Here is a 14529-nt window from a genome sequence, read left to right on the forward strand (position 1 = left end):
AAAATCAATTTCATTGGAGTGGATGGCTGACAATCCTCTCCCCTTGTCAGGTCCTGTTTTCGCAATTCTCAAATGGTCAGTATTCCATAGGGAAGAACAAAGAAAATACTTCAAAGACACTTTGAAGATCTCCTTGAAATATGGCATCAGTGACGTTAATGACTGGGAGAAACTTCCTACCAATCATTCAACACACTAACCACCTGTCTAACAAGCTGCACAGACTTTGACTGAATTGTCATGGTGGGGCAAATGAACAGCAAAAAAATGCAAGCAAGTCTTGCAAACCAAATCCCATTACTTCATGTGTACAGGAGATGTTTGCATGGAGAGCAACCTATGAACTTCAACTTGAATACAAGTTGGCATTGTTAATAAATTTGCAGATGACACCAAAATTGGAGGTGTAGTGGACAGCAAAGAAGGTTACCTCAAATTACAATGGAATCTTGATCAGATGGGCCAATGGGCTGAGAAGTAGCAGATAGAGTTTAATTCAGATAAATGTGAGGTGCTGCATTTTGGAAAAGAAAATCAGAGCAGGATTTATGCACTTAATGGTAAGGGAGTGTTGCTCACCAAAGAGAACTTGGGGTGCAGGTTCATAGCTCCTGGAAAGTAGAGTCGCAGATAGATAGGAGAGGGAAGAAGGAGTTTAGTATGTTTTCCATTGTTGGTCAGAGTACTGGGTATAGGAGTTGGGAGGTCATGTAGGAGCTGTACAGGACATTGGTTAGGCCACAGTTGGAATATTATGTGCAATTCTGGTCTTCCCATCAGAAGGATGTTGTGAAACTTGAAAGGGTTCAGAAAAGATTTACAAGGGTGTTGTCAGGGTTAGAGAATTTGAGCTCAAGGGAGAGGCTGAATAGGCTGGGGGTGTTTTCCCTGGAACATCATACGCTGAAGGGTGAGCTTACAGAGGTTTATAAAATCATGAGGGGCATAGACAGCATAAACAAACAAGGTATTTTCCCTGGGGTGGGAGAGTCCAGAACTAGAGGGCAGAGGTTTAGGGTGAGAGGGGAAAGATATAAAAGAGACCTAAAGGGCAACGTTTTTGCAAAGAGGATGGTTCGTGTGTGAAATGTGCTGCCAGAGAGGAAGTGGTGGAGGCTGGTACAATTACAGCATTTAAAAGGCATCTGGATGGGTATATGAATAGGAAGGGATTAGAGGGATATGGGCCAGGTGCTGGAAAATGGAACTAGATTAGGTTAGGATATCTGTTCGGCATGGATGAGTTGGACAGAAGAGTCTGTTTCCCTGCTGTACATCTGACACTCCTAAATCAAATCCAACTGAGGAGTAATCACAACTGTAATCCCTTTTGAATTTGCCTTTAAATTTAACCAGGACTGCTGAAATACACGTTTTTCCTGTCTGGAAGCATTTTGTGAAATCTCACTTCAGTTTTTAGAGCTAATTCTTTAGTACATCAGCAATCCCCCTGAAGGTTGATGTAGGATAGTGAAAATCCAGGCAGATTTAGTGCAGCATGAAACGGGTATAGAACAGAGTTTTCTAAACAAAAATAAATCTTCACCCTGTACCTAACTATATTGAAGTTGACCAGGAGTTGTTTCATATCAGTTTCAGATGGGTAAAGATCTTTGATCCATTCAATCCATCTGTCTTGAGTAATTTGCTTGGTGTGTTGAAAAATAATCTTCGATCTCAAGTGTTGATAACAAACTATCTGTTTGGAGATCATTAACGTTTCTTATTCTGCCATTCATGCTGATAATCTTTCATATGCTCCTTCCCTGTTAGTAAAATAATAGTTCCTCTGCATTTTTTTTGATTGGTTTTAATTTCTGAGCTACTATTGCAAATGATTCCTCTAGAAATCTATCAATTACTTCTCTGAAACAGCAGTCTGACATGCATTATTTTGTCTTTTATAGAAGATCCTGACAGTAAGTTGGAGTCAATACAGTCGTCTGGAGGAATTTTGGGGAGGCTTAGGGGTAAGGCATTTGTAAAATGAAGGCAGAATTATTGTCCAGAATTTATCCTGTCTGTAATATTCAAAAATCACAATTTAATCCATTAAGCTATGACAACATTGATTTTTAATCTGCCCAAATTAATTTATTGATAAGACAATTAAATGTACACATTCCAATGCTTAATTGCACAATGACAATTTATTTGATAACACTGAAGTGATTCTGACTTTAAGTAATCAACAAAGGATTACAGATCAATGACAATGTTTGAAGGAATGTTGGACAGTAGACAATCGATCTGAAAATCATTTTGTATTTTGCATAGAATGAGAAAATCATAATGCATTTACTTTGACAGGGAAAAGCAGCCGAGGACTAAATTTGGGGAACTTCTTTGCAAGCCACAGAGGTTACAGTCGAAAAGGCTTTGACAGATTAAGTACGGAAGGAAGTGATCAAGAAAAAGATGATGAGGAAGGCACTGACTCAGAAACAGAAGAATATTCAGCACCACCAATTGCAGCAACCACCTCATCCTCCTGAAATATGCTAATACCAATTTGCTCTGATAATGATGACAATATATTGAGTTCCCATTTTGTTTCCTTACAAGCAGATGTATTCAGGATGTGTATTTGATAGTAACTGTACTCATCTATTTTGGTTATATGACATGTACATTTTATTTATTTGTGGAGTTTCATATCATGCTTTTGCTACCATATCTAAACAATCATGTTGATCTTATTGTCGGGACCAATTATTATCTGAATGCTAAAGCAAATTGTACTGCTTTGGGCCATAAAGAATATTTTTAATTGTTACTGCCTTCCCTTGCTGGAACTATAAACCTGTGTTGGTGAGTCAGTTACTTCTTTCTCTGCTTCAGCTGTAGCACTTGGCTACTGTCCTGTCTGGCACTTTAGTTTGATAATTCCAGTGTGTAAGTAACATTGTGCCTTCTCTATCAAGCATCCTTCATCTGCAGTCCAATTATGTTACAAAGCAAAGTAAGGCTGCTCCTTTTTGTCTTAGTTTCTCTCTAAAACTCTCAAACCTAGTTATTAAACAGCCAATTGTACATACAGAGAAAAGGTTTCTGTATTTACAGTGAAAATCATTTTTGATGTATTCAAAGTAAATGTCGAAGACTTAAATTTTGGGGATATTGCAAATTGTTATATGGTTAGAACACTATTTTCAGTCGCTGAATGTAATTTGTGTAATAAAGTGTTCACAAGCATTATTCATTTATAAGGCATCATTCATGTGGGCCTCAGGCACTTTTTACGTTAGAGCTAGTTTTGTGTTTATGTACAGGGTTGGAGTGTTATTGGCAAAGCAAGTGTTTGAAAGAACTACCTTTTTGAATACAATGAATAGCTTGTTAGGGAGACAGATAAAAATCAACCACATTGCTTTGGATCCAGGGTCACAAATAAACTAGGCCAGATAAGTGTTCCCTTCCCTGAAAGACATTATTAGAAAAAATCCAGCTATTCAGCAATCTGATAATTTCATAATCACTTTACTGATACAAGCATTTTATTGGGACTTAATTAATTGAAAGAAAATTCCCCATCTGTCTTAGTGGAATTTGCATTCAGGCCTCTGGATTCCTCAAGACAGCTATGACCAGCATACACACAGGAAAATTTGTAAATGCTTTTGAGGAGATTGTAATTCACTTTGGTAGAGACCAGCATTTCACATTAGAAAGGATCAATAAGACGCACAAATGATTAGGAGGAGCAAATAACACTTGAAAGTCTGGAAAAAAGGCACATTTTGTTGAAACTTTTTGCCTTGCACTCATCAGGACAATCTGCAAGAATACCAATTCAAGAGCCCTTATTGTGTTAATTGACAGTTAACTGTGCCAGGCTTGTTTAAATTTAAAACCAGGCAGATGGTGCATTGCTCTGGAAAATAAATAGGCGAATGATTCACCTATTTTGTTGAGATGAAACAGGAACAGTGCGTGTATATATTCTGTGTCTGCAAAGAACAGGGCCTTGCGTATCCATATATGTAGCTTCTGGTATGCATAAGTGATGAGGCATTGAGAGGGGGACTGACAATCCTAAATTGAATTGTTCATCAGGATTATCCTTGCATATTCAGGACTATCCAACAAATGTTGTCAAAATGCATATTCACATCTAATGTTGGACACTTTGCTTGTAAGTTTGTAAACATGGGCTTTGGGTACAATGCTTATAATGCTTGAGTCAACCTACCACTCTTTCAGTGCTGCTATGATGCCAAGTGTGGAGGTTCTACTTCCCAAAAACTAGGAGATCATATCAAATGGCAGTTCACAACAAAGATTGGCAGGCAAAGCTACAATGGAACAACAATGAGGAGATGGTTCTGGTACATGAGAGTTACATTTCTTCAAGGGTAAAAGATAGGGCAACTAAAGCCAGAACTTGTTTGAAGAGAGATGAAGGTGAAGTAGAAATGGGGTAACCATGACAGATGTCGGACTGGTGCTATAAACGAGCCAGTTTTAACAGAGCTCTTTAGAAGAGAAATTAAACTTTTTAGCAGGAATGCAAAAAGAATAGAGGAAACTATCATTTAATAAAGTGGAATTCACAGGTGGCCTATCAGCATATAGGTAGTAAAGGGAGGGATGGCACAGATTATGGGAGCAAAAAAAAGGATCTACACAAAGAAACAGATGGCTTGGCAGTGATAACGCTGGGTATTTTGTTTGTCTTTAGCAAGGAAGATATATTGTCAGAGCTATTGTGAAACCAGAATAATTGAGCAATTCAGTTAAAAATTGGTAGAGGAAATATTAGAATGGCTGGCGGTACTTAAGGCTGATTAGTCAGGAGGACAGAATGAAATCAATATAAAAATGCTGAGAGAGGTAAGGGTAGAAATGGTAGAATATGGCCAAATATTTCAGTCTTCATTAGATATGAAGGTGATGCAAGATGACTGAAAATTCACAAACAATTATACTGCAGTTCAAAAAGCTTTGTTCAGTTTATCTTTAGTAGGATAGCTTTCAGGGATGATAATTCATGGCAAAAATAACAATCACTTCAACTACTCTTGTTTAAATGAGTTTTTGATGAGGTAATATCCTTCATGAATATTGTGGTCGATGATGGACTTAGAAACAATGGTCAATAAAGTGCCACATAATTAACTTAGCAGCAAAGTTGAAGTCAATGGAATAAAAAGAAAGTGGCAGCATGGATACGAAGTTACTCTGTGTCAGGAAATAGTGTAATGGTGAACAGTTGATTTTCAGGACTGGACGAAACTACATAGTGGAACCAAATGTCAGTATGAGCTGATGTGTGTTAATAACAGAGACTTTAATGAGTAGGGCATAATTTCAAAGTTTGCATTTGACAAATAGCTTGAGAGCATCGTGAACTGGACATAGGATTGTGATATTTCAAGAGGACATAGGTTAGTGGAATAGGCAGACCTGCAGCAGGTGAACTTCAGTGCAGAGACGTAAGAAAAGGGACGAAGCATGAGAACATCTAATATAAAATAGAAGGAATAATTCTAAAGAAACAGATCTGTAGGGGTACACAACTCTGAAGGTAGTAGGACCAGTTGAGAGTGTTCTCCAAAGGCAGTTTTCTGGGCTTTATAAATAGACATAAAATATAGTGGCAAGAAAGATGTGATGAACATTTATAAGGCATTCATGTGGCCCCATTAAAATATACTGGTCAGGATTTAGTGCTCAAAGCACAATTGTGGGAGTGATGTATTCAGTGATGTGTCTCCACCTTCAGAAGTGAGAAAGCTAGATGGAATAAGCTGCAGTTAGATAGTTAGCTTGGTGAATCACTGGCTTTGATGCTGAAGTCCTAGCACATCAGAAACTGTAGGCCCATCGAGACTGGCAGCTTTTGGGTGTGATTAAATTGAAGATAGGATCTTCAATAATGGCAAGAAGACACACTATTTTATTTCATGTCTCAGGATAGAAAGGTTGGAGACAAAGATAGGTGGCTTTCAGTTACCAAATCCTTGTTCCACATTGCTACCCCAGCTTAGGAAAAATGAAGACTCTGCAACCCATCAGGTAGGTCACCCTGGTTTTTCGAGTCAGGAAACCAGCTCCTTTTCCAGTCTGTTAAGGACTAGCTGATTTACTGGTTTGAGTTTGAGATGGTTAACTCATTAGCTTTATAGTCACTCATGGGACATGGGCTGGCAGGTCAGATTTTGTTGCTCATTCATTGTTCTCCTTGAGAAAGTGGTGGTGAACTGCCACCTTAAACTGCTGCAGTCCATGTGCTATAGGTAGACCGACAATACGCTTAGGAAGGGAAATCCAGGACTTTGATCCAGTGATAGTGATATATTTCCAAGTCAGAATAGTGAGTGAGTCTGTTGGTTACCTGCAGAGAGTGCTGCCCTTGTTCTTCAAGATGGAAGTGGTCATGGGTTTGGTGAATTTCTGCAGTGTATGGAAATAGTACACACTGCAGCTACTGAATGTTCATGTTGGAAGGAGTGGATATGATGCCAGTCAAGCAATCTACTTTCTTCTGGCTGGTGACATTTTGAGTGTTATTGAAGCTGCAGAGCTTAGATGTGATCTATTGGTTGTGGGATTAGTTAGTTTTTGCACAGATCTACCATGAACACATTGGTTTAAACAAATCAGAAGATTTGACTCATTCTGTGAACAGTCCAGAAACACACTATAACAATATCCACTATGATTTGACATTTTTTGATTGTGCAGATAATAGGAGTTTCTAACATAGGCTGCCTTTATTTGGCCCGCTAGAGGATTTTATTTGGAGTTCAAAGTATTAATCATACAATTTTCTTGAAACCTACACAAGACAAACACAATAGCATGCAATTTACAGTTATCTTTGAAGTTTAGTGATTACACTGAATTGCAAATAATTGCTACAGTTTTACATAGAAAAAGATGGGATTCTAATTCTGCAGGCGTAAAGATAAATTTAGGTCTGAGGAAGATTGGAATTTGGACTAACCCCACAGTGAATTATGGTGCTAGGCAAGTGGACTTTTATTGAATAAAAACAGAAATTGCTAGAGAAACACAGCAGGTCTGTCAGCATCTGTGGTTATAGAGTTAATGTTTTTAGTGCAGTAATGCTTACAGTTAAAGAGCTGTACAGAATGAAAACAGACCTTTGGTCCAACTCAATATGCTGACCAATAAGGGCAAGCTTACCAAATAATGCTTTCACTATCCTGCTGACCTGTGACTCCACTTTCAGGGAACTATGAACCTGCGCTCCAAGGTCTGTTTGTTTGGCAACACAACCCAGGACCTTACCATTAAGCGCATAAGTCTTACCCTGATTTGTCCTACCAAAATGTAGCACCTCACATCTATCTAAAACTCCATCTGTTCAAGGTCCATTGCGGGACATCTTCAAGATTAGTTTAGAAAGAACACATTTATGTAGTCCTTTAATCTGGATCCTGAAAGTGCTTTACAGTCACCAAAGCATTTTTGAAATGTAGCTAATAATTGTAAAAAATAATTTCAAATTTGTACAAAGCAGGATCCCAAAAATAAATATGTTCATTTTTGTTTTTAATTTACTTGTAAAATAAATGGAAACCTCTCCTTTCGTATGGCATAACTATCTTTTATGTCCACTTCTGAGGACAGACAGGGCCTCAGTTTGACATTTGAACTAAAGATGCTCTTCTGACAGTATAGCACTCTTTCAGACCTACTTTGAACTGTGGGCCTAGATTAAGCACTGAAGTGAGGCTGAAATGGGTAACATTCAGACTTCAAGGCAAACACTATGTCACTTAGACTGAGTAATAAAGCTCGCAACGCTCACACCTTTGGTATTGGGGATTGTGAGTGAGCACAATAGATTGGAAGTTGAGATATCTGTCCTTAAGGCCATGTTGACCAGAAATTGCTTGGGATGGTGATGGTAATCATTTGGATAAAGGCCAGAGATCTTGTACACAAGCAGGATATGAAACTTGCAGCTTAATAGGACAGACACTACTGAGGGACATAGGCAACCTGTGTAGTAAGGAATGCAGGCAAATGGAAGAAATATGTGGGGACATTTTGGAACTGAGTACACACTCCCGTGATGGAAATATGAAATGAAGAATGATTAGTTTGATTTTTGGGTTTGGTTAGCTTTCAACAATGTTGTGGTTCTGTTCGCTGAGCCGAGAATTTGTCTTGCAAATGTTTCGTCCCCTGTCTAGGTGACATCCTCGGTGCTTGGGAGTCTCCTGTGAAGCGCTTCTGTGCTGTTTCCTCCAGCATTTATAGTGGCCTGTCTCTGCCGCTTCTGGTTGTCAGTTCGAGCTGTCCACTGTAGTGGCCGGTATATTGGGTCCAGGTCGATGTGTTTGTTGATAGAGTCTGTGGATGAGTGCCATGCCTCTAGGAATTCCCTGGCTGTTCTCTGTTTGGCTTGCCCTATAATGGTAGTGTTGTCCCAGTCGAATTCATGTTGCTTGTCGTCTGTGTGTGTGGCTACTAAGGATAGCTGGTCGTGTCATAAGTTTTGCTTATGCTGGGTATCGGGCCACAACACACTGCAGCACACCAGAACTACAAAAAGAGGAAGAAGAACACAAGGTATTCGCCAAAAACGGATACCCGCGCAATTTCATCAACAGATGCCTAAGGGAGAGACAACGGAAGGAGGACATGCCGCAACCCAAAGGACTAGCCACACTACCATACATCAGGAGCATTTCAGAACTGACAGCCAGACTACTGCGACCACTAGGACTCATAACAGCACACAAACCAACAGCCACGCTCAGACAACAACTCACCAGAACGAAGGACCCGATACCCAGCATAAGCAAAACTAATGTAGTGTACAAAATCCCATGCAAGGACTGCACAAAACACTACATCAGACAAACAGGAAGACAGCTAACGATCCGCATCCATGAACACCAACTAGCCACGAAACGACACGACCACCTATCCTTAGTAGCCACACACACAGACGACAAGCAACATGAATTCGACTGGGATAACGCTACCATTATAGGGCAAGCCAAACAGAACAGCCAGGGAATTCCTAGAGGCATGGCACTCATCCACAGACTCGATCAACAAACACATCGACCTGGACCCAATATACCGGCCACTACAGCGGACAGCTCTAACTGACAACCGGAAGCGGCAGAGACAGGCCACTATAAATGCCGGAGGAAACAGCACAGAAGCGCTTCACAGGAGGCTCCCAAGCACTGAGGATGTCACCTAGACAGGGAATGAAACGTTTGCAAGACAAATTCCCAGCTCGGCGAACAGAACCACAACAACGAGCACCCGAGCTACAAATCTTCTCCCAAACTTTGAGCTTTCAATAATGCATGATGCATTATTAAAGCTAAGTAATTATGTCAGAGTGCCAACTCGTCAATATCATAGGTCTTTTAATGCAGGAAGGAACTTAATAATCTCAATAGTCAAAGTAAGCTAAGTAATCCTTTTGCTCAATTTTATATGTTGTGCTGTTTCATTGATTACCCTTGTGTTTTAAGTAACCTCCGCCTGGGGAGTGAAAAACATTGGAGTCAGCTGCTAGCTCCTGAGCATGAATACTCTTTCCTATCAGATTCTACCCTGAAAGACCAAAAAATGTTGGAGCAGAAGTTGACCCTTCAGCCGATTGAGTCTGCTCCACTATTCATTGATATCATAGCTCTTCAACTCCACTTTCCTGCCTTTCCCCCGCCTTGACTCCCTTACTGGTTACTCAGGGACACATGTTCAAGGTGTGGTTGGGGAGAAGTTTAAAAGAGATGTGCGACGCAAGTTTTTCACATAAAGGATGGTGAGTGCTTGGAATGTGCTGCCAGAGGAGGTAGGGAAGGCAGACATAATGGCAGCATTCAAGAAGCACCTGGACAAATAGATGAATAGGAAGGGAATGGAGAGATATGGATCCTGTAAGTGAAGGGAAAAATGTGTTAGCACAGGCTTGGAGGGCCGAAGGATCTATTTCTGTGCTGTACTGTTCTTTGCTCTATGAAGATGAGGACTTCCTTCTCTCCAGTTTGTTAAGCTCCAGAATTTGTGGAAACAGTGGAGGCTGAGTTAATGAATATATTCAAGGCTAAGCTAGACAGATTTTGATCTATAGGAAAACCAAAAGTTGTGGGATTTTACATAAATTGAAGCTAAGGCCACAATCAGATCATGCATGATCATATTGAAATGGCAGAGCAGCATTGTAGGGCCAAATGGCCTTCTTCAACTCTTATTCCTTATGTTCCAAGGCGGACTTATATTGAATTTTTAAAAATACATTTGTTTGAATTTATTTTGGTCTTTTGACTCATAGGTTCTTGTGACACAGGAATAGCAAGCTGAATGAAAACAGCCTATCACTGGTTTTCCAACTCAATGAAATTAAAACATTCAATGACAATTAAAATTGCCAAATTGTTCTTAAGCAGACTTTATGAATTACAGGTCTTGGAAACCAAGTTTATAACTTAAACAAAAGTTAATCATTTTTATTAATAATGTAACTTTGGCAGAACACAGATAAACAACAAAGTTAATATCTGCCTTTTATCAAAATGTCTACTCACACAGAAAGATGGCATTAAGGGATAAATTGAAAAGAATTGCACCTTCCCAGTGCAATTAACAGTTTCCAGCAATGGATACCAGGCCTTCATGAAATTCTTGGATAAAGATCTTACTTGAATTCTGAAGTGCCTGAATAATGCTTCAGCAGACTTCTGGAAATATTTATTTATTTCTTACAGACTGAGATTCTTTTGTCAGAACATTCAACTGGTTAGCATAGATAGATCACGTAGAATCCAGAGGGAGCTAACCAATTGGAAACAAAATTGGCTTAAAGACAGGAGACAGAGGGTAGTGGTGGAGGGTTGTTTTTCAGATTGGAGGCCTATGACTAACAATGCTACGTAGATCAGTGCTGGATCCACTGCTGTTCGTCATTTATACAAATGGTTTGTATGTGAATAGAGGAGGTATGTTTGTAAGTTTGCAGATGACACCAAAATAAGTGTTGTAGTGGGCAGTGAAGAAGATTATAGGGGAAAGTGAAGACTGCCAATGTTAGGGATCAGAATTGCGAATGTGATGCTGGAAAAGCACAGCAGGTCAGGAGCTTCCAAGGAGCAGGAGAATCAATGTTTTGGGCATAAGCCCTTCATCAGGAATGAGGCTGGTGGGGTGGGGGGGGCTGAGAGAGAAATGGGAGGGGGGGTGGGGCGAGGGGAAGGTTGCTGGGAATGTGATAGGTCGGAAAGGAAGGTGGAGGGGGATAGGTGGGAAGAAAGATGGACAGGTCAAGAGGGTGGTGCCGAGTTGGAGGCTTGGGACTGGGATAAGGTGGGGGAGGGGAAATGAGGAAACTGGTGAAATCCACATTGATCCCGTTTTGGAGAGACTATTCTCTCCACGACTCCCTTGTCAGATCCATGACTCTTTCCCCAACTCCCAGCACCTTCCCCTGCCACCACAAGAAGTGCAAAACCTGCGCCCACACCACTCCCCTCACATCCATCCAAGACCCCAAAGGATCCTTCCACATCCAACAGAAATTTACCTGTACTTACACACATCATCTACTGTACCTGATGTGGTCGCCTCTATATCGGGGAGACAGGATGCTCATTTCAGAGAACATCTCTGGGTCACCTGCAGCAACCATCCTTACTGTCCCGTGGCTAAACACCATCAACTCCCCCTCCCACTCCACCAAGGACATGCAGGTCCTGGGCCTCCTCCATCGCCAAACCCTAACCACCTGACACCTGGAGGAAGAACATCACATCTTCTGCCTTGGGAATCTGCAACCACACGGGATCAATGTGGATTTCACCAGTTGAGGACATTTCCCCTCCCCCCACATTATTCCAGTCTCAAGCCTCCAACACAGCACCACCCTCTTGACCCATCCATCTTCCTTCCCACCAATCCACTCCACCCTCCTCTCCAGCCTATCACTTTCACTCCCACCTTCATCCACCAAATACATTCCCAGCTACCTTTCACCCAGCCCCACCGCCCCCCTCCCCTCCCCTCCCCTCCCCTCCCCTCCCATTTATCTTCCCCCGGTCCACAAACTGCATTCCTGATGAAGAGACTACACCCAAAACTTCAATTCTCTCGCTCCTTGGATGCTGCCTGACCTGCTGGCCATTTCCAGTACCACACTCTTGAAAAAGATTATCTCAGCATATGATGAGATCTTGATTAGATGGGCCAATGGCCTGACAATTAGCAGCTGGAGTTCAGATAAATGTCGGGTGTTGCATTTTGGAAAAGCAAATCGGGGCAGGACTTATACAGTTAATGGTCGGGCCTTGGGGTGTGTTGTCAAAGTTAGGATCCTAGGGATGGAGGTACACAGTTATAGAGTCATAGAGATGTACAGCACAGTAACAGACCTTTCAGTCCAACTCATCCATGCCGACCAGATATCCCAACCCAATCTAGTCACACATGCCATCATCTGGCCCATATCCTTCCAAACCCTTCCTATTCATATACCCATCCAGATGCCTGTTAAATGTTTCAATCAAACTAGCCTCCACCACTTCCTCTGGCAGTTCTTTGAATATCTCTCCAAATATTTCTTATTCATGTACTTATCAAAATGTCTTTTAAATGTTGTAATTGTACCCACCTTCACCATTTCCTCTGAAAGTTCATTCCAATAATGAGGCACTCTGTGTAAAAAAAGACACTCATGTCTTTTTCAAATCTTACTTCTTTCATCATAAAAATATACCCCCTAGTCTTGAAATCCCCAACTCTCAGGAAAAGGCATCTACCATTCACCTTATCTGTACCCCTCATTATTTTATAAACCTCTCTAAGGTCATCCTTCAATCTCCTATGCTACAGTGAAAGAAGTCCCAACCTATCCAGCCTCTCCTTATAGCACAAACTCTCCATTTCTGGTAACATCCTAATAAATCTCTTTTGAATCCTCTCCAGCTTAATAATATCCATCATGTAACAGGGAGACCAGAACTGAACACAGTACTCCTGAAGGGCCTCACCAATGTCCTGTACAACTTCAACATAAAGTCCCAACTCCTACAGTCAAAGGTCCGAGCAATGAAAACAAGCGTGCTGAACATCTTCATAACCACCCTATCTATATGTGATGCTAACTTCAAAGAATTATGTACTGAAACCCCTCAGTCTCTCTGTTCTCCAACACTGCCTAAGGCCCTACTTTCAATTGTATACATCTTCTTTTGTTTTCTAAAAATGCAATATCTTGTATTTATCTAAATTAAACTTCATTTGCCACTCTTCAGTCCATTGACACAATTGATCAAGATCTCTTTGTAATCTTAGAAAACCTTCTTCGCTATCCGCTATACCACCAATCTTTGTGACATCTGCAAAGTTACTAACCATGCTTTCTATATTGTCATTTAAACCATTTATATCAATGACAAACCTTGTGACTGATCCCTGTGGTTCTCTTTTACTCTTTTCAATTGACATTCTTGGTAGTTGGCTGGTTAGCCCCGCTCCTCTCCTGATTGACTAATTCAACAACCAACTGGCTGCCAGCCCTGAGCACTGCTACAACTCAGTGTCAGCAGTTGGTTCATTTACAGATGTCCTGTGTCAATAATTAAACTGCATTAGTTTTCAGGCTAGTTCACAACAGAACCAGCTCTCTTTCTTCTCTTCCCTTTTGAAACAAGTTGCTGTTCAATGTTCAGTTCTTACTTTTAACTGTCAGTTTCAAACTACAAAATTGGGGAACAAAAGAAAAGTGATTGTGTCAATATTATAAGCAACCATTTTGTTTGCTATATGGTCAAGTTTGCCATCTGCTGCACATCTCCATTATAGCAGGTAATTAAAAAAATTTGATAGCTGAAGTAAGTGTCCATAGACCCATTCTCTCATTTAAGAGCGAGGACTGGAAGTGATTTAACCTGAGCACCACCACATCTAGGCAATGAGCACGTTTAAGAAGATGGGACAATCATGCCTTTTGAGTGTGTTTTTGTATACTGAGCTAAAGCTGTTGTATTTATTCTCAATTAATAAATGTGTGTTTTGGGATTAATAGAATAATATGTTTACCGTGTTTAAACACTTTTGAATTCATTACACATAGTTTGGTTTATTCAATTTTAAATTTTTTTGTTGATACACGTGCATTTTTGTTCAAAGCAAAATCTGCAGCATTATGTGCTTATGTTTAACGAGACTATTTTGTTGAAACCAAATCAAAATATGATCCATCAAGCCTGGCTTCTGACTTATGATCAGCTGGGATCATAACAGGGGCGAGTAATCTTTGAGGCAATGTTATGACCTTTAAGGAAATTCAGAAACTATATCTTTAAAATCAAAGATTTATGAAGGAAACACACTCTTAATAAGATCTGTCACCCACAGAATCATTAACACAGAGTCATAGAGATGTACAGCATGTACCAACTCGTCCATGCCGACCAGACATCCCAACCTAATCTAGTCCCATTTGCCAGCATCTGGCCTATATCCCTCTCAATCCTTCCTATTTATATACCCATCCGGATGTCTTTTAAATGCTGTAATTGTACCAGCCTCCAC

At 40.5% G+C, this 14529-nt stretch overlaps 1 protein-coding gene across 13 annotated transcripts in view; it reads left to right on the top strand.

Moving 5' to 3' along the window:
- pam (peptidylglycine alpha-amidating monooxygenase) overlaps positions 1-3198 on the top strand; it is a 225740-nt gene extending 222542 nt beyond the window's left edge. For all 13 annotated transcript variants that reach the window (XM_072583614.1, XM_072583604.1, XM_072583610.1 and 10 more), the window contains 2 exons: positions 1908-1970; positions 2311-3198. In XM_072583614.1, coding sequence (XP_072439715.1) covers positions 1908-1970; positions 2311-2495 — 248 coding nt within the window. In that variant the 3' untranslated portion in view covers positions 2496-3198. The remainder of the gene's footprint in view (positions 1-1907; positions 1971-2310) is intronic.
- The last annotated feature ends 11331 nt before the right edge of the window (positions 3199-14529 follow it).

This window comes from Chiloscyllium punctatum, chromosome 2 (assembly GCF_047496795.1).
Source record: "Chiloscyllium punctatum isolate Juve2018m chromosome 2, sChiPun1.3, whole genome shotgun sequence".
Taxonomy (NCBI): domain Eukaryota; kingdom Metazoa; phylum Chordata; class Chondrichthyes; order Orectolobiformes; family Hemiscylliidae; genus Chiloscyllium; species Chiloscyllium punctatum.